The following is a 27,454-nucleotide window of genomic DNA, read 5'->3' as shown; positions in this document are numbered from 1 at the left end:
CCTGCCATTCGTTATTTCTGGAGTTAGTTCTGTTCCATGTGAAATCTCCCTTCCTTGTCTTTGATAAGTGCCTTGGTGGGAGAGGGCACAGGGGATGGGAGCAAGAGAACTCTGTACCACTGTGGTGTTTGGCTGGAGACTGAATTTTCCATTCTCTAAAATGGGTCTAACAACATCTCTCTTTCCCCCCAGGAATATTGAGAGAGCTTGGAAAGCACTCGGAGGTTCTAGGCTGAAGGACACTATGTACATTTCAATGATTATGATATAGCCTAATGTAGCATTATTGCTGCATCCTCAGGCTGTCTTTGTCTTTTATGACTCACAAGCATGACGTGGATAGGGCTGTTATCAATGAAAAGCCTGAACAGAGTCCATTGATTTCAGTATAAAGACTCCCATTGAGTTCACTGGGTCATGGATGAAGCCCAAAGTGCTGAAGCAAGATGTAGGAACTTAAGTGAATTTGTTATTAAGCAAACTGTTCAGCATGTTTAAAATACCTGTTTGTGTTTCATTTAGGTGATGACCTGAAAAGATCATGTCTGAGGTACAGGGAACGGTCGAGTTTTCTGTGGAACTACACAAATTCCACAATGTGGATCTCTTCCAGAGAGGGTGAGTTTGGAGCTTCCATTAGTTTTTAGCTGCTTGTATAATGCCCATTTAAGGAAAGGACCTAGACTCTGAAATAAGTTGCTTCCTGCTAATGCAGTTATACTTCATGTAATCTGGTGGTGGGGGGTATCATTAGTCTTTCCTCGCAGTCAAGGAAGCTGGAAGCATGTTATTTCCTCTTATCTGTAAAGTCTGACTGCCTGAATTATAAAAACAATGTGTTTATAAAACTAGATCAAATGGATTTAACCAGCTGCTTAAGCTTAGGCACAGTGACTGCTTTAACTCTCCTGGGTTAGCTCTGATCTTCCAACATGAATGACAGTTGTGCTCCGTGTCTTTTCCTTCCTGCTTCATGTTAAATAATGCTCACTTTGGGGTCATAAATGTAGTTGCTCTATTTTCCTATAATGGAGTTTAATGGAACTCTACTAATTCACTTTTAGAATTGGAACACTGAGTATTCGTTACATCCTGTATCTAATATTTAGAAGCTTTGGTTCTATTAACCGCCATGTATTATAAGCCCACTGTGGTTTTAAAATCAATGCTTCAGAAGAAGGGGCAACTTCCAGTAAACTTATTTAACTTTTCCCCTGGACCTTGCCTGGTGGTAGAGGCATGGCAAATATGTGGCTACTAAATGGTGGTAGCCTCTTCTAAAGATTGCATGGTGACTGGGCTTCTTCTAGTGGCTATTATTAGATCACAGGTGTATTCTGTGATTTCTTTCATCAGGGCCAGGGACCTATATTGAAGGTCTGCTCAAGGTTACCAGTGGAACTGGATAGGTTCAGACAGCCCTGAGGGTGTGGACTTTGTTGCTAATTGACTATTCTATTGCGGGTCTGCTGGAATATTTATTTTTTGTCAGTGAGTTTTCATATACTGACTCAGAAATGCCCTCTACCTAGCTGCAACTCCACACCCCCCATGTCAGTGGATGGCAGATGACTTGGATATGCAGGTAACTGATAGTGTTACCTGAACTGTGAAACTGCTCCAGGTGTAGGATAGTTTAGCTAATCAGAGCTGTCTCCACCGGAAAATGGAATATAATTTTTCATAGAATCATAGAATCATAGAATATCAGGGTTGGAAGGGACCTCAAGAGGTCATCTAGTCCAACCCCCTGCTCAAAGCAGGACCAATTCCCAACTAAATCATCCCAGCCAGGGCTTTGTCAAGCCGGGCCTTAAAAACCTCCAAGGAAGGAGACTCCACCACCTCCCTAGGTAACGCATTCCAGTGCATTTTTCTTACTATGATGAAATGTTCAGTGAACCCTGAAAAATTGTTCCCATGAAGCCCCTGAAATGGTCAAGGTAGCATGAAGGCCATATGATCTATAGCAGTAGGTGCTGATTAAAACTAAAACACAAATCATTCTTGGATAGATACCTATTTTAGATTGGAACCAATAATATCCTTTTTTTTCCTGCCAAGTTATGCACTCTTGAGGACCAGATAGCACCAGTTGAGTATCAGCATAGCTCCACTGAACTTAAAGCAGCTGCATCTCTTCATCCTATTCATGGCCCAGAGAACAGAGTTTAGAGCCCTTATTCTCGAAAACAGCCTTGACTATACCAAATCTAACTATTAGGAAGAGAGCACACATGCCTTTTAATCAAGGGACTTGATTCAACTTAATCACAAAATGGTTTAATCTGCAAGGAGTTTACTGTGTTCTGTACATTTTAGCTCTCTCTGCAATCTAAATACTAAGATAGATGAGCTTGAATGTCTGGTATTTGATGATGATGATGATATAATAGGCATCACAGAAACCTGGTGGAATGATGATAATCAATAGGACACGGTAATTCTGGGGTACAAAATATATAGGAATGACAGAGTAGGTCGTGCTAGTGGGGGAGTAGCACTATATGGGAAAGAAAGCATACAGTCAAATATAGGAAAAATCTTAAATAAATCAAACTGTACCATAGAACCTCTATGGATAGAAATTCCATGCTCGAATACTCAGAATAGAACAGTAGGAATATACTACCGACCGCCTGCCCAGTATGATGACAGTGATTGTAGAATGCTCAAAGTTTAGAGAGGCTACAAAGACAGAAAACCCAAGAATGAGGGATTTCAACTATCCCTCTGTTGGCTCGGTACATATCCCCTCAGGATATGTTGCAGAGATAACATTTCTAGACACCATTAATGACTGCTTCGTAGAGCAGCTAGTCGCGGAACTCCCAAGGGGAGAGGTAATTCTTTATTTAGTCCTAAGTGGAGCACAAGATCTGGTCCAGAGGTGAATAGAGCTGAACGACCAGGTAATAGAGACCATAATGTAATTAAATTTAACATAGTTGTGGGGAAAACACTAAAGAAACCCACCACAGTAGCATTTATCTTCAAAAAGGGGAACCACACAAAATGAAGAAGCTAGTTAAATGAAAATTTAAAAAGAATAGGCACAAGAGAGAAATGCATGCAAGCTACATGGAAACTATTTAAAAACACCATAATAGAAGCTCAGACTAAATTTATACCCTGAAGGAAAAAAACAGAGGACCAAAAAAATAAAATAAAAATGCTACCATAGCTAAACCACCGAGTAAAAGAGGCAGTTAGAAGCAAAAATACATCATTTGAAAACTGGAACTCAAATCTTAGTGAGGAGAATTGAAAGGAGCATAAACTCTGGCAAGTCAAGTATAAAAGTATAATTAGGCAACCCCAAAAAGAACTTCAAGAACAACTATCAGAAGACAGAAAAGCTAGCAAAAAAATTAAGTACATTAGTAGCAAGAAGCCAGCCAAACAATCCAGGGGGCCACTGGACAATCGAGATGCTAAAGGGTTACTCAAGGAACACAGAGCTCCTGCAGAGAAGCTAAATTAATTCTCTGCATCAGTCTTCACTGCAGAAGATGTGAGGGAGATTCCCACAGCCATTCTTTTTAGGTGAAGTATCTGAGGTGCTGTCCCAGATGTCAGTAAAGGTGGTCTGGGAACAACTTCATAAATTAAAAAGTAATAAGTCATCAGGACCAGATGGGATTCATCCAAGAGTTCTGAAGGAACTCAAATATGAAATTGCAGAACTACTAACTGGGGTATGTAACCTATCACTTAAATCAGCCTCTCTACCAGATGACTCGAGGAGATATAATGTTTTTTAAAAAGGATCCAGAGGCAATCCTGGCAATTACAGGCCAGTAACCCTAACTTCAATACCAGGTAAATTGGTTGAAACTATAGCAAAGAACAGAGTTATCAGATACACCATATATTATTGAAAAGTCAACACGACTTTCACCTCACCAATCTATTAAAATTATTTGAGTGGGTCCACAAACGTGGACAAGGGCAATCCCAGTGGATACAGTGTATGTGACTTTTAGGAAGCCTTTGACAAAGTCCCACACCAAAGGCTCTTAAGCAAAATAAGCAGTCATGGAGTAAGAGGAAGGTTCTCTCATGGATCACTAACTGGTTAAAAGATAGGAAACAAAGGATAAGAATAAATGGTCAGTTTTCACAATGGAGAGCGGTAAATAGCAGGGTCCCCCATGGATCTGTACTGGGACCAGTTCCATTCAAAATATAGTAGAACCTCAGAGTTACGAACACCAGAGTTACAAACTATCCAGTCAACCACATACCTCATTTAGAACCGGAATACGGAATGAGGCAGCTTCAGAGACCCCTCCCTTCTCTCCCCTCAAAAGGCAAATATAGTACAAGACTGTGTTAAACGTAAACTACTAAAAAAATAAAGGGCAAGTTTAAAAAAAAAAGATTTGACAAGATAAGGAAACAGTTTCTGTGATTGTTTCATTTAAATTAAGATGGTTAAAAGCAGCATTTTTCTTCTCCGTAGTAAAATTTCAAAGCTGTGTTAAGTCAATGTTCAGTTGTAAACTTTTGAAAGAACAACCATAATGTTTTGTGCACAGTTCCGAACATTTCAGAGTTATGAACAACCTCCATTCCTGAGGCATTCATAACTCTGAGGTTCTGCTGTATTCATAAATAATCTGGACAAGAGGGTAAAGAGGGAGATGGCAAAGTTTGCAGCCAAAACAAAATTGCTCAAGCTACTTATGTCCAAAGCTTTTTAGTATTTTTCACTAACCGATCGGTACCAAATGACCAGGAGAGAATCTGAAAGGCTTTCGTAGGAAGATTACATAAGAACATAAGAACGGCTGTACTGGGTCAGACCAAAGGTCCATCTAGCCCAGTATCCTGTCTACCGACAGTGGCCAATGCCAGGTGCCCCAGAGGGAGTGAACCTAACAGGTAATGATCAAGTAATCTCTCTCCTGCCATCCATCTCCATCCTCTGACAAACAGAGTCTAGGGACACCATTCCTTATCCATTGTGGCTAATAGCCATTAATGGACTTAACCTCCATGAATTTATCCAGTTCTCTTTTAAACGCTGTTATAGTCCTAGCCTTCACAACCTCCTCAGGTAAGGAGTTCCACAAGTTGACTATATGCTATGTGAAGAAGAACTTCCTTTTATTTGTTTTAAACCTGCTGCCTATTAATTTCATTTGGTGATCCCTAGTTCTTGTATTATGGGAATAAGTAAATAACTTTTCCTTATCTACTTTCTCCACATCACCCATAATTTTATATACCTCTATCATATCCCCCCTTAGTCTCCTCTTTTCCAAGCTGAAAAATCCTAGCCTCTTTAATCTCTCCTCATATGGGACCCTTTCCAACCCCCTAATCATTTTAGCTGCCCTTCTCTGAACCTTTTCTAGTGCCAGTATATCTTTTTTGAGATGAGACCACATCTATACGCAGTATTGAAGATGCGGGTGTACCATCAATTTATATAAGGGCAATAATATATTCTCCGTCTTATTCTCTATCCCCTTTTTAATTATTCCTAACATCCTGTTTGCTTTTTTGACCGCCTCTGCACACTGCGTGGACATCTTCAGAGACCTATCCACGATGACGCCAAGATCTTTTTCCTGACTTGTTGTAGCTAAATTAGCCCCCTTCATATTGTATGTATAGTTGGGGTTATTTTTTCCAGTGTGCATTCATCACTTAGTTTTGTGAGATCTTTTTGAAGTTCTTCACAGTCCTCTTTGGTCTTAACTATCTTGAGCAGTTTAGTATCATCTACAAACATTGCCACCTCACTTTTTACCCCTTTCTCCAGATCACTTATGAATAAGTTGAATAGGATTGGTCCTAGGACTGACCCTTGGGGAACACCACTAGTTACCCCTCTCCATTCTGAGAATTGACCATTTATTCCTACCCTTTGTTCCCTGTCTTTTAACCAGTTCTCAATCCATGAAAGGACCTTCCCTTTTATCCCATGACAACTTAATTTATGTAAGAGCCTTTGGTGAGGGACCTCATCAAAGGCTTTCTGGAAATCTAAGTACACTATGTCCACTGGATCCCCCTTGTCCACATGTTTGTTGACCCCTTCAAAGAACTCTAATAGATTAGTAAGACATGATTTCCCTTTACAGAAACATGTTGACTTTTGCCCAACAATTTTTGTTCTTCTATGTGTCTGACAATTTTATTCTTTACTATTGTTTCGACTAATTTGCTCGGTACTGATGTTAGACTTACCAGTCTGTAATTGCTGGGATCACCTCTAGAGCCATTTTTAAATATTGGCGTTACATTAGCTATCTTCCAGTCGTTGGGTACAGAAGCCGATTTAAAGGACAGGTTACAAACCCTAGTTAATAGTGCCGCAATTTCACATTTGAGTTCTTTCAGAACTCTTGGGTGAATGCCATCTGGTCCCGGTGACTTGTTAATGTTAAGTTTATCAATTAATTCCAAAACCTCCTCCAGTGACACTTCAGTCTGTGACAGTTCCTCAAATTGTCACCTACAAAAGCCGGCTCAGGTTTGGGAATCTCCCTAACATCCTCAGCCGTGAAGACTGAAGCAAAGAATTTGTTTAGTTTCTCCGCAATGACTTTATCATCTTTAAGCGCTCCTTTTCTATCTTGATCATCGAGGGGCCCACTGATTGTTTAGCAGGCTTCCTGCTTCTGATGTACTAAAAAAACCATTTTATTACCTTCTGAGTTTTTGGCTAGCCGTTCTTCAAACTCCTCTTTGGCTTTTGTTATTACATTTTTACACTTAATTTGGCAGTGTTTATGCTCCTTTCTATTTACCTCGCTAGGATTTGACTTCCACTTTTTAAAGGAAATCTTTTTATCTCTCACTGCTTCTTTTACATAGTTGTTAAGCCATGGTGGCTCTATTTTAGTTCTTTTACTGTGTTTCTTAATTTATGGTATACACTTAAGTTGGGCCTCTATTGTGGTGTCTTTAAAAAGCGCCCATGCAGCTTGCAGGGATTTCACTTTAGTCACTGTACCTTTTAATTTCTGTTTAACTAACCCCCTCATTTTTGCGTAGTTCCCCTTTTTGAAATTAAATGCCACAGTGTTGGGCTGTTGAGATGTTCTTCCCACCACAGGGATGTTAAATGTATTATATTATGGTCACTAATATTCCAAACGGTCCTGCTATAGTTACCTCTTGGACCAGCTCTGTGCTCCACTCAGGACGAAATGTAGAGTTGCCTCTCCCCTTGTGGGTTCCCGTACCAGCTGCTCCAAGAAGCAGTCATTTAATGTATCGAGAAATTTTGTCTCTGCATTTCGTCCTGAAGTGACATGTTCTACAAGGGGATTTCACTAAACTGGACAATGGGGCAACAAAATGGCAGATGAAAGTCAATGTTGATAAGTGCAAACTAATGCACACTGGAAAACACAATTCCAACTATGAATACAAAATAATGGAGTCTAAATTAGCTGTTACCATTCAGGAAAGAGATCTTGGAGTCATTGTGGATAGTTTTCTGTAAACATCTGCACAATATGCAGTGGCAGTGAAAAAAGCGAACAATGTTAGGAACAATCAGGCAAGGGATAGGGAATAAGAGAGAAAATATATTGTCACTAAATAAATCCATGGTATGCCCACACTTTTAATACTGAGTGCAGTTGTGGTCACCACATCTCAAAAAAGATATATTATAATTGGAAACATTACAGAGAAGGACAAGAAAAATGATTAGGGGTATGGAACAACTTCCATGTGAGGAGAGATTAAAAAGACTGGGATTTTTCATCTTAGAAAAGAGATGACTATGGGGGGATATGATAGAGGTCTATTACACCATGAGTGGTGTGGAGAAAGTGAATAAGGAAGTATTGTTTACTCCTTCACATAATGCAAGTACTGGTGGTCACCAATGATATTAATAGGCAACAGGTTTAAAACAAACATAAAGAAGTACTTCTTCACACAAGACATAATCAACCTCTGGAACTTGTTACCAAGGTATCCTGTGAAGGCCAAAAGCATGAGCGGGATCAGAAAAGAATCAGATAAATTAATGGAGGTTAGGTCCATCAATGGGTATTAGCCAAGATGTTCAGGATACAACCCCATGCTCTGGGCGTCCCTAAGCTATCCATGTCCAGAAGCTCAGACTGGACAACAGGAGATGGATCACTCCATAATTGAAATGTTCTGTTCATTCCTGCTGAAGCATCTGGTACTGGTCACTGTTAGAAGACAGGATACTGGGCTAGACGAACCATTTGTCTGACCCAGTATGGCCGTTCTTTTGTTCTTATGATTTTCTAAAGGGCTGAGTGTTGGCCCAACTCTCCTCTGAAAGTCATTGACTTCAATGTGAGCAGAGTTAGGTCAACAGTGAGTGCTTTAGAAACAACAACTTAAATAAATACAAATAATTTCCAAAGGACAAACCAAGAGGATTCTGGTAGGCCCTTCCCCACAAAAGCCCAAAAGCATCTGTTGTTAATCAAATTCCATTAAGTAGTCAAAATTGTCTGTTCCCTAAATAAATGGTTAACATTCAAAACTACAGTAAGTGGCCTGGATGATCAAGAATGTCTAAATAGAAAATAATCAGGATTCTTTGTGTTCCAGGCTTGGGTACTGGGGACCAGTCATCAATAGGTTACATGCTTCAAGTGTTTTTTCTTGGTGAGATATTTGCAATTAATACTAATGTTCTCTTACTCAAAGGCACAAACATAAGTATTAGTATTTATAGACATGAATGGTCACTTGTTGATTTGTAGACAATACTATTGTGGAGAGAAAAACCCTTTTTGTAGAAACAAAAGTCTCGTGCTGATGTTTGAACCTAGAGTTCTGAAGGCTGAGTAATAAGTAATGCAATTTCTAGACGGAAAAGCAGTTTTTAGTTTCTCCATCCGAGTTCTCTCCATCATCTGCTGCTTAATGACTGGTGACAGATATTTCTCTAGTAAAATTAGCTAGCCAATTCTGATCTTCTTTAATAGACTAGGAAATAAAATTATCTCTGTCTGCTAGAGATCAATTAATTGATTTGTCTGGTTCTGTCAGAAGCAATCCTTCTGCGCCTTTATTCTTGAACTGTTTTAAAACCTATTTGATGGATTTCCATACTTAACCGCCGCCCCTCCCCCCGATACTGGCAAATCCACAATATAAATAACTTTCTGAGTGACTGAGGGGGAAGCAAAGGTCACAGGAAAGGTGAGCAGGTGCCTTGATAATACTAGAATTCTGACACTGATGTATTTTTAAAACACAGTGAACATGAAAGGAATGGTCAGGGAAAATGATTGAATTAATTCACAATTAGTCCCTTGACTTCTAGAATCGAAGGCCAACGTTTGAGAAACAAAGAGAAGCATTAGGACGAAGCATTCTTTTTTTTTTTTGGCAGGCGGGGGAGGGGTGTGTGTTATCAGGACCCAATGCAAAGCTGTAGTCTGGCTCCTTTCATAATTAATATGACGACTGCCATGCCGGGTCTGACCAGTGGGCCATACTGTTCAGCACGCTATCTGTGACAGTGGCAAGTATCAGCCACAGGCAACACATTCATCTGTGACTCGCTAGGAGACTGTATCCCATCTTGGCAGATGATTTAGCCTCAAGAATGCATGTGTGTTACCTGCAGTGGTGTGATCTACTTGGCCATTGAAGTCATCAGCTCTTAGGACAGAATCCAGCAGCACATCTCCTTAGCAACATAGGCCACTTTGAGCACGTTGGACCCAGCCTCTGCTTGTCACACTAGCTCCCTACAAGTTCAAGGTCTCAAATGTTATTTTCAGAGGTCTCAATGGTATGAGGCCAGAATATGGAAAAGATTGCCCTTAGAGGTCCAGGGCAAGGACACACCATGCCACTTTGTGTTCTTAGTGCAAGGTGCATTTCTTCACCACCGCCGTCACTAATAAAAACACACAGCACAGAACACAAACGTCCCATCCCTTCCTGGCAAATGATGACCTGGCCTCAGTTATTCATTCCTTTGTCATTTCTTGGCTGGACTACAGCAATGTAACCTTCTTGGGCAGAAAGCCTTCAGCACTTAAAAAACTTCAGCTGGTACAGAACACCGTGGCACATCTTCTGAGCCACATCAGACCCATTTTCTGTTCCATACGCTGGCTGCCCCTAGAATATTGAATCAGGTTCAAAGTCTTGGTCCTTATTTCAAAAGTGCTTCAATGGCTTGGACCCAGGTTATCTTTAAAAAAAAATCAATGAAAGCTCTGGGATTAAGACCACGGTTGACAACGTCAACTTTCTACCATAAGAGTAAATCTTGTTTTGTGCAGGAGACAGAACCTTGTCAGGTACTGGTTCAAGACTGTGGAATGAACTTCCTCACCACTACATCACAAACCTCACCACCTTCCACTCCAAGTGCCAGGCCTTCTTGACCTGCCTTCTCTAATCTAAAGACATTGCTGTGTGTGTGTGTGTGTGTGTGTGTGTGTGTGTGTGTGTATAAAACGAACCAAACCAGAGCACTCCACTGCACATGCTTTTTCCCCTGTGGAGAGGATGACAGAACAAACATGGGACCGATTTTTGTTACGTTGCTTAATGCTCTACTGGAAGGCGCTCAGATGCTACGGTGAGGAACATGGTATAAGAACTCACACAGAATAGAATAAGAAAGCTGCGGTTAACAATCTGTGTATCTTTAATAAAAAGTTAGCCACTAGAGTGCCTTATAAAATGCATGGTATTTTAAAACCCAAAAGTAAAGGGAGTTGGATGCATTAGTGAGCTCATCAAACTTACCTGCGGGTGATGATGCTAGTTGAATAAACTAATATTGGAGAGAGTACTAGTAGCTTTCCAGTGCTCCTGTAACCTGATTTTTCAAAGCTGCTGAGCATTGACTAGGCCAATGGAAACTACATGTGCTTAGCTCCTTTTGGCAATCAGACCACTAGGACCTTATTCCAAACCCATTGACTTCAGTGGACTTTGGATCAGGCCCTTTGTGCTTTGGGTATGTGTGTTCAGCATCTCAAAAGCACAGGCAGGCCCCTAAACAAATGTCTTCAAATTTGGGTACCTAAGTTAAAGAGTGAGGCATCTGTACTGGAGCTCAACACAAGCCAACTCGTGTGATTTTAATGCAGGTTTTGCATGGTACTTTTCTTAAAGCCCCAGCTCCTGGCATCAGATGATTATGTGTAAATCTCAGGTTTCATTTTTTTTAAAGTAAGTTTTGTAGCATTCGTGGTTGAAAGAGAACCTTGCAACTGTGAGCCAAGAAGGCAGGGGAAAAAAAGGACCCCAGATTTATTAGTTTTTAAAATCACATTTTTAAGCCAATCTTGTGATTTTTGGAGGGGCCGACTTGTAATTTTGAAAGCTTGAGATTAGCAGTACTGCTGGCTATTGAGATCTCATTGATTGTCTGTTAAGTGGTTTGAGATCCTTACATTTACGTTGTAAAGGATAATGGGTTTTTGCTGTTTTATTAAACAAACTCTCTCTCATTGGTAAACCATGCTGGAAAAGCTGAAAGTAGCCACCCTTTCTGAAAGCTTTTGCTGACGTCCACACGCTCTCCTAAGAAAGCCAGCTTGACATTGTAATTGGCTTACCAAAGACCAAACGCTGCTCCCGGAGCAACAAGATGGTTCCTCCTGTAAGGAAAAAAAAAAGACCACCACAATCCAAGTTTCATTTACGCTGCTGCTTTAATGGCATCCTGAGTGAATTGAGTCTGAAAGAAGCTTCAGGCTCACCTGATATGATTTACATTTTTACAGAGGTACACGTTGAACATTAGCTCTAGCTCTTACTTTGTAGAATTACAAGAATGTATGTGTCCCCATTTGGGGATCACGGTGTGCGTGGGGGACGGGAGGTGATGCCAAGCCAGCAGCCTCATAAAATGATCCCTGTTTATGTGCTGCAACATATTGTTACTTAAAGTGAAGTGAAACATTTTTACACATTAAGCTTAACTGGAACAAGCTGGAAACACCACACCAACACAAGCAGTCAGTGCATTTATTCTAAACGGGAAGAGAAATGGTGCTGATGATTGTAACTAAATGAGCAGTACTGGTAATGAAATAATTCTGAAGTGCTTCGGAGAGATCCAAGCAATTGCGGTGGAATTTGAGGCTATTCCTGGAGTTGGTATGTGAGGATAATACTGCTGCTTAGCAGTTATTTGGCACTTTTCCTTTCCGAAGCACTTCACAACTGCTAACTAATTGAGGCATGTGAAGTTATCTGTGTTCAGACTGTGTTGTTACCTTGTTACATGCTGCACATATCTCAGGGGAGAGAGCTGCACAATCACCAGCAACAAATGGAGCATTTAAATATAGGCCGAGCTGTTAGGAAAAACAGCCGGCCAGATCCTGGGCCTGGGCCCCTTTGCACCGTTCGGCGGGCACAAATAGAGAAGAGAGCTTTCCTTCCGTGGTAGCCAAAGAGTCTCTGATACGGGGGGGGACTCTGGGGGTGGCGTAAAGCTATATAGCCTCCTCTAGGGTTACCATATTTCAGCAAGCAAAAAAGAGGACGGGCGGAGCCCCGCCCCTGTCCTGCCCTGGCCCCGCCCCTGCCCCACCCACTTCCCGCCCCCCTCAGAACTCCCAACCCTCCCCCCCGCTCCTTGTCCCCTGACTGCCCCCTCCTGGGACCCCTGCCCCTAACTGCCCCCCCAAGACTTTACCCCCTACCTAAGCCTCCCTGCCTCTTGTCCCCTGACTGCCCCCTCCTGAGACCCTCCCCCCATCCTAACTGGCCACCTAGGACCCTACCCCCTACCTGTGCCCTGACTGCTCCAACTCTTATCCACACCCCCACCCCCAGACAGACCCCTGGGACTCCCACGCCCCATCCAACCACTCCCCACCCCCTGACAGCCCCCCCCAGAACTCCCGACCCATCTAAATCCCTCTGCTCCCTGTCCCATTGACTACTCCGATCCCTCTCTCCACTCCTGCCCCCTGACAGCCCCCCCACAACTCCCAACCCCCACCTCGCTCCTTGTCCCCTGACTGCCCCCTCCTGGGACCCCTGCTCCTAACTGCCCTCCAGAACCCCACCCCCTACCTAAGCCTCCCTGCCTCTTGTCCCCTAACTGCCCCCTCCTAAGACCCCCCCCAAACTGCCCCCCAGGACCCTACCCCCTACCTGTACCCTGACTGCCCAAAACCTTATCCACACACCTCCCAGAAAGCCCCCCCCCGAACTCCCGATCCCCCCCGTCTCTTGACTGCCCCCTCCAGAACCTCCCTGCCCCTTCTCCAACCCCTGGCCCCCTTGTCGTTAGCCTTCGGTTCGCCTAAGGGCTCTCTGGGAGCTTGCTCAGGAACTGTCTGAGCCGTTCTCCGGTACGCTGGGCAGCAGCGGGGGAGGAGCTCCAGACTGCTGGAGGTGAATGCAGGGAGGGAGGGAGGGAGGGAGTGAGCTATGCTGCAGGGGGACAAGGGACTCTCTCTCACTGTCAGAACCCCATGTAAGTGGCACCTTCCGGCTGCCCTGTTAGCCGCGCGCGCTCTGCATGGGCGGGGGGAAGTCTGGACATTAACAAATTCCCCCCGGACGCTATTTTTAGTTCAAAAATCCGGACATGTCCGGGGGAATCCGGACGAATGGTAACCCTAGCCTCCTCTACCCCACTCACTCAACCCTAATGGTCTTTCCTGGATGGAGGGAATGGAGTCATTATATATACACTGTTTTCTGGCAATCCACAGCCAATGCAATGGTCCTTAGGTAACTGCTTCAGCTAGCATCGCTTAGAGCAGACTATAGGGTGGTTTGGGGCTTAGCACCTCCTTTTCCTTCACCACCCTGGTTCCTGCACCAAGTGCAGCTTTGACCTTGCTCAGGATAGTTACTGTGCCTCTTCTTATACACATCTTGAAAACAAAATATTTATGTAATGGTGTGGTAAAATATTTCTAGTTTTAAGAAAAAGCGTCTCACACTTTTAATGATCTTTATAACTCTCAATAATATTCCTAAAACACACATAATTGTGGGCCAATTTTTCAGACTTGGGTCTCCAAAGATAGGAACCTATGAGCGAGCATATGTTGGCTCCTAAATAAGGACACCGATATTCTGGTCATCTAGAAGCACCTATTTATTGTCTAGATTCTCTCTATTCATTTCAACTGAAATTCTCCCCAAAGGTGCAGATCCTCGGTAGATCAGTTATGCTTTGTTGAACTGAAAATTTTATCAGCTTTCTTGACAGTGATCAAAGCCTTTCTCATGTTCCTGAGTATAATACATTTAACTTGAGACCCTCTTCCTGCGATATTATTTAGTAAGCTTTTATTTTATATATTGTATTAATAAAAAACAGGTAAAACTCCTTCCAGTTAAATGTCAAGTGCTTTGAAAAACATCTTGTAATGATGAATTGCTAGTGTTATGGGCTGGGACAGTGAGCTGGCTTTTGAATTCATGCCTGGTAAACACTGAAAGTTTGGCTAAACCCCAAAGATATCAGGGTATTATTTTTTCAGAATATGTCCAACCATGTTCATCTGACAGTTCTTAACTTTCATTCAGTAAGAATAGTATATACGTGTTCTGAGGTCCAGAAGGAGGTGAGAGGCAGAACAGTTGAAAGTCCCTGGGTAAAGATAAAAGGGGTAAAAAATAGGGGCGACATCACGGTAGTGGTCTACTATGTACCACCAAATCAGGTAGAGGTGGTGGAGGAGGCATTTATAGAACAAAAAACCAGAAATATGAAAACTACAAGACCTGGTAGAAATGGGGGGGCTTTAAGTACCCAGACATCTGTTGGAAAAATAACAGCAAAACTCAAACTTTCCAGTAAGTTCTTGGAATGTATTGTTGACAACATTTTGTTTCAGAAAGTGGAGGAAGTAAGTAGGTGGAAAGACGTTTTTCAATTTGATTCCGATCAACAGGTAAGGACATGTGATGCTCATGTGACCCTTGACTCCATCTTGGGCCAGTAACTTTCCACAAACTGAGGCTGTGGTCTTTGTTTGGGACAGTGAAATTCCATGCACATTGCAGAGGATATAAAAGACCCCTGAAACATCTCCATTTTGTCTTCATTCCCCTGGACTGAATTACTAACAAGGGCGCTCTACACAAGGAGTTCTGATGATTCCCAATCTGTTTGGGTGATTCTAGAGAGACCTTTGCAAGCTAGTAGTTTATTCTTTTATTCTATCTTTGCTACAAACTGATACAAGGGCTTTGCAATCACTTGTATGTATACGATTCCTTAACCATTTATAACTCTCTCTTTTTAAACATATTATTAAACCTTTAGTTTTAATTACTGAAGGATTTGCATCAGCGTGATTATTGGGTAGAATCTGAGTTATGTATTGACCTGGCTAAGTGGCTGATCGGTTGGGATTAGAAAGACTCTATATCTGATGAAATTGGTTTTCAGTAACCACTCATCATGAAGTCTAGTGTCTAGGTGATGAGCCAAGGGAATGCCTAAAGAGACTGCATTTTGACTTCTTGTTAACTATTGTGGAGATACAGAAGTTCACTTTTGTTACTGGCTTGGTATAATCTAATAGAATAACCACCAGTTTGGGGTGAGTCTACCCTGTTTCTCAGTAATCTGTCTTGAATTTGGCATTCTCAGCTGGGACCAACTGAGGCACAGTGGTATGGTATCCAACTTGAGACACTGTTAAATGAGCCTGATTTTCATAGGGGGGATACTCAGCACTTTCTGAAAATCAGGTCCCTTTAAGGGGTCCCAAGTTGGACAGCCAAAAGCATGACTCCCTGTTGAAAATGTAGGCCTTTACACTTATCCGAGGCTAATACTTGTACTCTTGTGTAACAATAAAGTCCACTTTGAGAAGGATACAGTGGTGTTACAATTATTTGGTACATACATTGCAGACAGTCACGGGGCACAAGTGAAAAAAATTGGCCTTTATCCTTGTATTGTGGAGCTTGAACGTACAGTATGTCTAGATCAAAGACTTTTTTTAGCACTTTAATTACTTAGAGTGCTTGCTGCTTTGGCAGTAGATTAACAAATGCAGATCAATTCTTCCATCAATCCATGTCCATTTTGTTATTTGAGAACATCCATTCATCTGCAGGGGTAACATCTGCCAAGAAAAGGTATTACAAACAAAAAGCAGGGTAAAAAATGAACTGTTCTTGATAATCTTCTGCACTCATTTGGCTATGCATGATAACTCTTTATGGAGATGTCCTGTAACAAATGAGAAGTTAGTTTATAATGGAACAGAAAATATAACTGCTCAGGGTGATGTTTTCAGCTAGTCAATAACAAATGCTGAGGATGTCAGGAATTTTATTTTTGTTGTTGACTAGTTTCAACACTGACTCTGGGGATGAGATATTCTTGGGACATATGTTTCCTGTTGGTAAAATAAACAACATAAAGCAGCGGAGGGAAATATTTTGATAGAAAACACGTAACAGCTGGGCAGGTGTACGGAGGCCTGCCACTCACTGTTCAGCAGTGCCTCCTTGTGGCTCATCTAGGGAATTAGCTCCCCACCGTCAGCACCCCATCGGGTGGTCACTCACTCTGTGGCCCCTCTCTGGACTGGTCAGGAGCTGCAGTGCCTCTCCTTCGTGGCTTAGTCCTCTGGCCAAGTCACAGTTGTCCTCCCTTTCTAGGGGTCTCACCAGACTCTGTCTCTACACAGTTTCGGGCAGTCTCCATATCCACTGTGCTGACTGCACCATTCCCACACTGGCTTGAAGGGGAACCTAGGCCCATACCCTACACCGGGTTCCAATTCAGGGCCGCTTGAACCAGCATTCAGGTCTATTCTCTCAGCCCTTACTGCTCCTTGCCTGGACTGCTTTCTATACTCCTATTACAGGCTCTTACTCTCCCCCCTCGTATCAGGGGGTGTGACTGCAAGCTTCCTCACTGCACCCCTCTTCTCTCCTCAACTCCTAGGCTTTATAGGGAATGTCTGTACAGCAAAGAAAAACCCGCAGCTGGCCATGCCAGCTGAGTCGGGTTCGTGGGACTTGGGCTGCGGGGCTGTTTCATTGCTGTGTAGATGGCTGGACCCTGAGCCCCGTACCTTCCCATCCTGCAGGGTCTGAGAGTCCAGGCTCCTGCCCAGGCCCAGACATTTACACAGCAATGAAACAGCCTCACAACCCAGGCCCCATAAGCCCGAGTCAGCTGGCCTGGGCAAGGCCTGGGTTTTTCTTTGCTGTGTAGATATACTGATAGAAGCCTTACTTGTTCCTCCCCAGGTGAGCTCCATTTTCAATTGGTATCATTGCCTCTTAACTTCCCATCTGGTGCAGCCTATGGCTAATTGGCCTCTCCTGCCACCTTAACCCCTTCAGTGCTGGTGTGGGAGGAGCACCCCTCACAGGAGGAAACTGTGTGTGTGTGTGTGTGTGTGTGTGTGTGTGTGTGTGTGTGTGAGAGAGAGAGAGAGAGAGAGAGAGAGAGAGAAAATTATGGGAGGAAGAGTAGTCAGCGGGTGGATAAGGAAGCATGGATAAATGATTTAAGAAATGTGAAGGATAAACCAGACTCTCAATAATGGATACAATAATGAAGCATTTAACATTTGGAACATAATTAGGAATTAATTCAAGTGGAGAATGGTTTTTAAAATACTGTGGCTAACCTCACATAATTAAACATTAACTTAGTTCTGCTTGAGATTGGACTCCACATCTATACACATATAACACTTGACAATACGTTTGAGGTGAGTAACATTGGGATAATACTTCCCTATCTCATAGGGTTGTTGCAAGAATAAATACATGAAAAGACTGAGGCATTCAAATACTATGGTAACGGGGGCCATATGGGTACCTATCATCTATAGTAATTTCCCTCAGATAACTTACTTGATTGATTCGGCTTAATTATCCCTCATGGAATGTCCATTATCGGATTGAGTTTCCTCAGATTTCGTCATTGTTTTAATCTTTTAACGATTTTTATTTTACTTTCTGGATTGAACACAAACAGTTGACAGTCAGCATTTGATGCTACTGTTTGAAATCTGGGCCTTGATGTGTGGTTGTGATTGGTCACAAGGTATCGTTTCTGTTCCCTGATCGGATGAGTGTAAATTACAAGTAGGAAGAGAGCTGGAAGAAGCTGCTAAGGCTATGACTCTCTCTCAGGAAGGGGGACGAATTTAGGGACAGGTAGCAGATAAACAGGGCAAAGCAATTTGTTTTCTTTAAAACAATTATTAGTCTCTTCCCCTCTAGGAAAGACAGGTCTTAGGGCATCAGTCTTAAAAAAAAAAAAAAAAATCAGGCTATTGTCAGATTCATTTGGCAGATGAGGAGTTACATTGAATTCATCTGTCATTACTTTGGCACACACAATTTGCAAGTGCAAGCCCAGTCCTGAGAGAGCCCAGATGTGGGCCAAACGGATTTGGTCCAAGATACTCATCAGACTTGTATATTTGCCTCTGGGCAAGGGTTTTGAGAGTCTGTATCCCCATTAGGTGTCCCATCCCATATAAAATATATCATGTGTATTCTGTTTACTACTCTGTCATCAACACCATAGATGTGGATACAGAGTAATTAGGCATGCATGGTCCTAATTGTGAATGGTGAGGTCATATCTATCTTAGGTACTTATATGACCCTGGTTATTGGGCTATCTAATTGCCTCATAACCTAATGGATTAAATGTAGTTATCCTCACAAGGCCTCTGGTGGAGGGCTGTGTTATTACCCCCATTTTACAGAAAGGAAACTGAGGCACAGAGTAACTGAGTGACTTGCTCAAGGTCACATAGGATGTCTATGGTAGAGCAGGAAATTGAACCTGGGTCTCCCGTGTCCCAGGCCAGAGTGCTAACCATCCTTCCTCTCTGTCTCTAATTTACCAGCCTCTTTAAATTTCGCTGTATGTGAATAGTTGCTCTTGTGAGTCTGAAATGTAGCTTTTCATCAACATGTGTGTGGCTGAAACTCAGTAGTGCAGATACTCGCTGCAAGTGAAACAAAAGGGGAGGGGGAAGAGCACCGCTGAAGAAGATTAATTTTAAATTGGAGTCAATACCTTTGGGGATGTGGATGTGGGATTTGCCCGGTTCTGCTTTACAATAACACTGTTATATTTAATGGTTATATTTAACTCTGGGTGTCCTGTTCATAAAGAGCTATTTTCTACCACCTTTCTCCAGACTGAGCAGTATCATAGAATCATAGAATATCAGGGTTGGAAGGGACCTCAGGAGGTCATCTAGTCCAACCCCCTGCTCAAAGCAGGACCAATCCCCAACTAAATCATTCCAGCCAGGGCTTTGTCAAGCCGGGCCTTAAAAACCTCTAAGGAAGGAGATTCCACCACCTCCCTAGGTAACCCATTCCAGTGCTTCACCACCCTCTGAGTGAAAAAGTTTTTTCCTAATATCCAACCTAAACCTCCCCCACTGCAACTTGAGACCATTACTCCTTGTTCTGTCATCTGGCACCACTGAGAACAGTCTAGATCCATCTTCTTTGGAACCCCCTTTCAGGTAGTTGAAAGCAGCTATCAAATCCCCCCTCATTCTTCTCTTCCGCAGACTAAACAATCCCAATTCCCTCAGCCTCTCCTCATAAGTCATATGCTCCAGCCCCCTAATCAATTTTTTGCCCTCCACTGGACTCTTTCCAATTTTTCCGCATCCTTCTTGTAGTGTGGGGCCCAAAACTGGACACACTACTCCAGATGAGGCCTCACCAATGTCGAATAGAGGGGAACGATAACGTCCCTCGATCTGCTGGCAATGCTCCTACTTATACAGCCCAAAATGCCGTTAGGCTTCTTCGCAACAAGGGCACACTGTTGACTCATATCCAGCTTCTCGTCCACTGTAACCCCTAGGTCCTTTTCTGCAGAACTGCTTCCTAGCCATTTGGTCCCTAGTCTGTAGCAGTGCATGGGATTCTTCTGTCCTAAGTGCAGGACTTTGCACTTGTTCTTGTTGAATCTCATCAGATTTCTGTTGGCCCAGTCCTCTAATTTGTCTAGTACCTTGCTCTGTGAGCAATCCCATTGAAGATAGTGGGGCTAGCTACAAAGTAAAATACTAAATGCATGTAATAGTGGTAGAACCTGTCCCTTAGGACATTCAGTAATTCCGCAGCATTCCTTAGTGATGGGCTAGTTCCACCATAGGATGCTTTTCCATCGAGAGAGGGATTCTGGTCACTGTGAGATGTAGTTGGATCAGGACTCTTTCTAGTGGTGAGCCCCAGCTGCTAAGACATCCCTGCCCACACCTGTCTGCCTTGTGCACTTAAAATCTCCCTCTGCTTGTGGTTCCCACCCTCGCTTCAGGCCAGAATATAGCACGGGGAAGGTTGTCCCTCATGGCTGTGGCATGGAACCGTGCTTCATGCTGGTTATTTAGACTGTAAGCTCTCGAGGGAAGGGACTGTGTTCTACTCTGTGTGTACAGCAACTAGCACAATTGGGTCCCCATTTGCAGTTGATCCCTAGACATGTCTGTAAATCAACACCATTAATAATAATGGTATGAAGTTTGGTGGCTGAGCAGAAGGGAAGCTCCGGGCCACTGCAAAGGGGGTAGGTGCACACTGCAGTGCTCAGTGTGAAGGGGGCATGGCTAAGCAGTCTGGGTAGAGGGGTCTCCTATGTTGTGAGAGAAAGGGAGCAGTAGAGAGGCAGGGTTCCCTGCTGGAAGGGGAGGGAGAAGAATGGAGAGGATGAGATCTGAGCCATGTGAATTAGCACGATAAAGGTTTGGTGGGTTAAAATCCACGTGGCTTGTGATTCTGCAAAATGTAAGTGGGCTCTTTGACTTTTTCATTATACCCTATCTCCCTGTTTATTAGCAGGGGTGGTGAAAAGCTTTACCTCTCAGGGAGCCACAGTTATATGACTCTCCTAGAGCACGCCGTGGGGAATCCTGGAGTTTTATTATCTATTTATTTCGAGGAGGTAGGTACAGCAGGGGAAAGAGGGCAAGAGATGCTGAGGGGTTAGATGTAGCTGGCTGCTTCCCATTGCCTAACCTCTGAGTGAGGATTTCACTGCGACTCTCGGGAGCGGCGTTACAGTGGGATTTGTTGCAGTCAGCTCAGTGACTATTAATGCTTACTCAATTAGTTGCCATGATGGAGGAAATACAGACAGAGGGGCACTCACTGCTCCTCTTGAGTCAATCATTGGGAGTCGCTCCTACTGGCTGCCAGGGGCCTTTCGCAGAAGCTCACTAGTGATTAAAATATCTGCTTGGTTGGAGGGGGGGACTGGATGATTAAGGGGATGGTTTAATGGGATATGGAGTCTTGTTAGTTCTCGGTCAGTAGTTTTGAATCAGTTCCATGTTAGCAAGGCTAAATGCTCATCATCTGGCCATATGTCTAGGATATGTGAAATAACGTGGCTATCTCCGCCTTGTTGCTAGCAGGCAGTCACCCATATAACAGAAATGACAGGCGCTTATCTTGGCCGACATATGGGGGATGAAGGAGGGACCTTGAAAGTGATACACACAAACCTCTATAGGTTGAGCTAATGAGACCAGTCTTGTAGCCAGGCTGTAACAGAACCATATTCTCCATGGATAGGGCAGAGATGGGGGACGTGTTACACACACTAACCAATGAGTTACACAGACATTACAACTGGCTGTGTTGTTAACTGTCTTCACAGAGAGGCCAAGGGAATGGGCAGGGGAGATTGAACTCACCTAGAAAGGGGTCCTGTAAATCCGGATTTATTTATATTGGTGAAGGCAGGGTCAGGGGGACATGCAATGCAGCTCTTGGTGCTGCATCCATTCTGTGGTAAACCGAGGACTTCAATCTCCAATACTGAATGTACTTTTAGAACAAAGTGTTTCTAGCCTGCTCGATGGGGATAAAAACCCTCCAGAGCTGCCAACAATCCAGTGAGAAGAATAGGTGCAGTTGGATGAGACTCGGCAGTTTCCGACTCAATTTATGTGTGCGTCGAGGGGTGGGAATGCAAGTGGAGATGTTCCTGCGATTTCTAGAAGGAAAGAGGGCGAGAGAGAGAAAATGTGACTGAACATTGGAAGAGCCCAGAAGAAAGGCAGGCAGATCTTCTGAGGGCACTGATTTTTCATACATGGTACAGGTAGGGGAGAGGGGAGGTATGCAGAGATAAATGAAATGGCTTTGTACATTTATAGTGACAACAGAGTTTATTTTTGCCCAAGATCTTGAGAGAGAACAGTGTTGGCCTTAGTAACAACTACAGCTGCTCGGGAACTTTACATCATAATGATTTTTTGGATGTAAAAATGGTCTAAATCTTTTGATTTTTTTTTTCCATTGGGAGAACTGAAATGAAAGATTTTCCTTCGGGCCATTTTGATCCAAATAAAAATATTTTGGTTTATTAAACTGACACACAACTTTTTATTTCAAACCAATTCAACATTAAAGTTTCCGTATGGCAATGCATTGCCGCCTGGGAGTTCTAGTTTGGGAATGTCATCCACCCATTCTCCCAAATCGGCCAGGCTCCCTGGCTGGATTACCTCTCCCATGATGCCAGGGCCGGCTCTGGCGTTTTTGCCGCCCCAGCGCGGCAGGGGAGGGCGGCCGGAGCCCCGGTGGGAGGGCAGCGAGCCCCGGCCGGGGCTCCGCTCTCCCCGGCCGGGGCTCCGCTCTCCCCGGCGGCCAGAGCGCTGGGGGGAGGGCGGCGAGTCCTGGTCGGGGCTCCGCTCTCCCCGGTGGCCAGAGCGCCGGAGGGAGGGCGGCGAGTCCTGGTCGGGGCTCCGCTCTCCCCGGCGGCCAGAGCGCCGGGGGGAGGACGGCGAGTCCTGGTCGGGGCTCCACTCTCCCCGGCGGCCAGAGCGCAGGGGGGGAGGGCGGCGAGCCCCGGCCATGGCCCTGCTCTCCCCGGCAGCCGGAGCCGGAGCACCGCGCCACCCCCATCCAGGTGCCGCCCCAAGCACAAGCTTGGTTGGCTGGTGCCTGGAGCCGGCCCTGCATGATGCAACACAGTCTTCTCTCTGACTGAGCTATGTGGTGCATCATGGGATTCGTATGATTGTGGGTGCATCGTGGGACATGTGGACAGGCCCAAAGGGGTTATCTGCTGTCCAATCTATAGCTGTCATGAGGAAATGTGGCACCATAGGAAGTTGCTGTTTGCTGTTGAACTGACTCAAAACAAGCTAGTTTGTGTCCGTTTGTGACACACTTCAAACTCAGATTCTGCCCTTTGAAGGCACATCATTCTTTATAAGATATTACAAACACCTGAAATAGGTAGGGTTACCATACGTCCTCTTTTTCCCGGACATGTCCGGCTTTTCGGCAGTCAAACCCCCGTCCGGGGGGAATTGCCAAAAAGCCGAACATGTCCGGGAAAATGGCGGCTCTGTTTAAGAGCCGGGCTGCCTGAACGCTACCGGCTTCGGGCAGCCCCGTGCCTCCAGACCCTGCGCCGCCGGAGCCCGGGAGGGGAAGTGCCCGGCTGGGGGTGCAGGGTCTGGAGGCAGGGGGGCTGCCCGAAGCCGGTAGCGCTCGGGCAGCCCGGTTCTTAAACAGAGCCTCCAGCGGCTGCGGCTCTGTGTAACTGACACTGTGTCAGTTACACACAGCCCCTGCGGCTGGAGGCTTTGCTCCTCTTTGGCTCTGTGTAACTGACACTGTGTCAGTTACACACAGCCCCTGCGGCTGGAGGCTTTGCTCCTCTTTGGCTCTGTGTAACTGACACTGTGTCAGTTACACACAGCCCCGGCAGCTGGAGGCTCCAGCCGCCCCCGCTCTGTTTAAGAGCCGGGCTGACCGAGCGCTACCGGCTTCGGGCAGCCCCGTGCCTCCAGATCCTGCGCCCCCAGCCGGGCACTTCCCCTCCCGGGCTCCGGCGGCGCAGGGTCTGGAGGCACGGGTAGGGTGACCAGACAGCAAGTGTGAAAAGTCAGGACAGAGGTGGGGGGTAATAGGAGCCTATATAAGAAAAAGACCCAAAAATCAGGACTGTCCCTATAAAATCGGGACATCTGGTCACCCTAGGCACGGGGCTGCCCGAAGCTGGTAGCGCTCGGGCAGCCCGGCTCTTAAATAGAGCGGGGGCGGCTGGAGCCTCCAGCCGCCGGGGCTGTGTGTAACTGACACAGTGTCAGTTACACAGAGCCCCAGCCGCTGGAGGCTCTGTTTAAGAGCCGGGCTGCCCCAGAGCTACCGGCTTCGGGCAGCCCCGTGCCTGGAGACCCTGCGCCGCCGGAGCCCGGGACGGGAAGTGCCCGGCTGGGGGCGCAGGATCTGGAGGCACGGGGGCTGCCCGAAGCCGGTAGCGCTTGGGCAGCCCGGCTCTTAAACAGAGCGGGGGCGGCTGGAGCCTCCAGCCCCCGGGGCTCTGTGTAACTGACCCAGTGTCAGTTACACAGAGCCAAAGAGGAGAAAAGCCTCCAGCCTCTGGGGCTGTGTGTAACTGACACAGTGTTAGTTACACAGAGCCGCAGCCGCTGGAGGCTCTGTTTAAGAACCGGGCTGCCCCAGCGCTACCGGCTTCGGGCAGCCCCCCTGCCTCCGGACCCTGCGCCCCCAGCCGGGCACTTCCCCTCCCGGGCTCCGGGGGTGCAGGGTCCGGAGGCACGGGGGCTGCCCGAAGCTGGTAGCGCTGGGGCAGCCCGGCTCTTAGAGCCTAAGAGGAGCAGAGCCTCCAGCTGCGGGGGCTCTGCTCCTCTTCGGCTCTGTGTAACGTATACAGTGTAAGTTACGCAGAGCCGCCGGAGCCCTGGAGGGGAAGTGCCCGGCTGGGGGCGCAGGGTCCGGAGGCATAGGGGCTGCCCAAAGCCCGAGCGCTACCGGCTTCACGGTTTGCTGGGCAGCCTCCAGACCCTGCGCCCCCGGCCTGGGCGCTTCCCTCCCAGGCTCCAGCTGCGCTGGGGAAGCGCCGGCTGGGGGCGCAGGGTCTGGGGGCTGCCCAGCAAACCGTGAAGCTGGTAGCACTGGGGCAGCCCTTTCCCCCTGGCTGGGAGTGGGAGGGAGGAGGGGGCGGAGTTAGGGTGGGGGAAGGGGCGGAGTTGGGGCGGGGCTAGGGGGTGGGGAAATGGGCGGGGCCATGGCCCGTGGAGGGTCCTCTTTTTTTATTTATGAGATATGGTAACCCTAGAAATAGGGAGCAGAGGGAGACTCAGGGATCTGTATGAAATAGAGCTCAAACGCAAATGCCCCAAACATAGTTTAACATGGCTGAGCAACAGGATTCAATAGCCTAATAACAGTGAGCCACGTGTTTAAGCTTTTCTGCTCCTTTACAGTACACAGTGTCCAAGGACTGGCCTGACACAAAGTAAAACAACAAGCTGCAACTGATTTTCTATAGCCACATAGTCCCTAGTACTTTGAATAATTTTCTATTTAGGCAATAAATGTTTTAGAACTCATTAAAGCATAAATGTATAGCACACGCCTGTAATGCAGAGTAGGGACTGACTCAGGGGTCAGTAAGGAAAAGGGCTCAACTTAACAAGTTTACCTCTATATCTGAGCCAGCCAGGGTAGGGAGTGTGTAGAAATTACTCCCTCTGGGGAACACAGTGGTAGTGTGTCCAAAAAGTTCAACCACTATGAAAATGTAAGTTAACAATGTAAGATCAAAGCATTCCCTTTTATGTCTCTCTGTGAAGGTCAACAAACTGAAATGAAATATTTTTATTTGGGAATAATGAAACATTTCATTTTGACTGAAAATTCTGAAACAAAACATTTTACCACTTCAGAACTGAAAATATTGTTTGGAACTTTTTGTTCTGCAAAAAAATTCAATATTTCACCTTTTTGTCCTTATTTGGAGCAAAGAATGTTGAAATATCGGAATTTCTTGCAAGATGGAAATTCCAGTTTTCACATAGACAACATCGTTGTGACTAGATCTGAGACTTTCTGAATGGAGGGAGGTGTAATAAGTTGTTTACAAGCTGAACCAAGCTCATGTACCTATCTAAATAGCTTCTTTTTCCTTATACTCAGTTAGGGCCCGATCCTGCAATCAGATCCAGGAATGGGAGAGCCAGCACTATTTAACATTTTAAAATATCACAAACAACATTATAGAAACACTGTGGAAATCTAATGAGCCACTATATTCATTCTCTCTTTAGCTAGAGCTATACATCTTTTGAAGGGAGCAAAGTGTTATACAAGCAAACTGCAGTACAAAAATTTGAATACAGAAAGAATGACTACCTCCAGCCATCTCTCGATTCCTTACACATAAATTAACGGGTGCTTTGCTTTTATGCTAGTTTGTGCCCAGAACAATGAGGCAGTTAAGGGTTACTAAGGTTGTTTTGATCTGTGTTTTTGCAGAACTGACTAACTGATCACAATGGTCCCTTCTGGTCTTAAAATGTATGACTGTACAGGTGTCCATATAATGTAAGACTAGATCTTATACCTTACTGCTTGACTGTGACACAAAATTAGCCCATATTGGCAAGATTCTCATTTCTCCTGAGTCTTAAGTATCTGTGCCCAGTTCTTAGTGGGTTCCTAAATGCTTCTGCCCTTTCCTTTCCTTGTCCACTGCCTCTTTGCCTAGAGTAGAATATCTTTTCCCAGCTTTACTCTGCTGTTCAGCCTCCCCCCAGCCTTTTTCACCTCCCGCTGTGCTAAGTAGCATGAATGGGAAGAAAAGGTCAAATTGCTTTAAAAGTAGTCATGCAGACATTGCCACGTTGGTGGGCAGAAAAAGGGTAAAGGCTCCTGAGGTGAGCATAAAAGGAGATGTAAAGAGAACCTGTTGGCGTAATTGTCAGAGCGCTGCAGGAGATTAAAGGGCTGGGGGGATTATGGCATCTAGAATTGCAGGCTCCTGTGGGAAAGAGATGATTTGATCAAAAGGTGTAAGGAAGTGGAGGAATAAAACTGATCACGACTGAGGTTCACCCACATCTAAATATCAGAGGGGTAGCCGTGTTAGTCTGAATCTGTAAAAAGCAACAGAGGGTCCTGTGGCACCTTTAAGACTAACAGAAGTACTGGGAGCATAAGCTTTCGTGGGTAAGAACCTCACTTCTTGCATCTGAAGAAGTGAGGTTCTTACCCACGAAAGCTTATGCTCCCAATACTTCTGTTAGTCTCAAAGGTGCCACAGGACCCTCTGCCACATCTAAATGAAAGCCTAGCCTCCAATGCACCACAGGCCCAATCCTGTGAAGCTGCAAGCACTGGCTGTGATCCAGACAAGCACTTAAGCACACGACTTTTCACTTGCTTAAAATTACTTCAGGCTTTGCTGCCTCAGGTCCAGAGTGCTCACCTCCTTACGGGACTGAGCCCTAAATCCTGGGCCCAATGCACATCTCTACAAGTGCCAGGGCTGCTGAGGTGCTGAGCACTTCTGGCAAGGTACTGATCCGAGCCTTGACAGCTGTGGATTTCATTGGGAGTAGAAGGTGCTGAATACCTCTTTGGGATTGAAGGATTGGGCCCTTGCAGGGTTTCTTAGCATTAAAATATAGAAGCCGGGCTGCGAAGAATTATGCACGAGCCCTAGGAACAATCTGGTAAGAAAGTCTTGGAAACCGAGAGATTA

At 45.1% G+C, this 27,454-nt stretch overlaps 1 protein-coding gene across 5 annotated transcripts in view; it reads left to right on the top strand.

Moving 5' to 3' along the window:
* The window catches only part of FAM135B (family with sequence similarity 135 member B), a 331,843-nt gene that overhangs the window by 92,191 nt on the left and 212,198 nt on the right, over nt 1-27,454 (top strand). For all 5 annotated transcript variants that reach the window (XM_065586241.1, XM_005291038.4, XM_065586240.1 and 2 more), the window contains exon 2: nt 523-618. In XM_065586241.1, the coding sequence (XP_065442313.1) occupies nt 542-618 (77 nt within the window). In that variant the 5' untranslated portion in view covers nt 523-541. The remainder of the gene's footprint in view (nt 1-522; nt 619-27,454) is intronic.

The sequence above is a fragment of the Chrysemys picta genome, chromosome 2 (genome assembly GCF_011386835.1).
Source record: "Chrysemys picta bellii isolate R12L10 chromosome 2, ASM1138683v2, whole genome shotgun sequence".
Classification (NCBI taxonomy): Eukaryota; Metazoa; Chordata; order Testudines; family Emydidae; genus Chrysemys; species Chrysemys picta.
The sequence above is the reverse complement of the archived record's forward strand: the minus strand, read 5'-3'. Positions and strand labels throughout refer to the sequence as shown.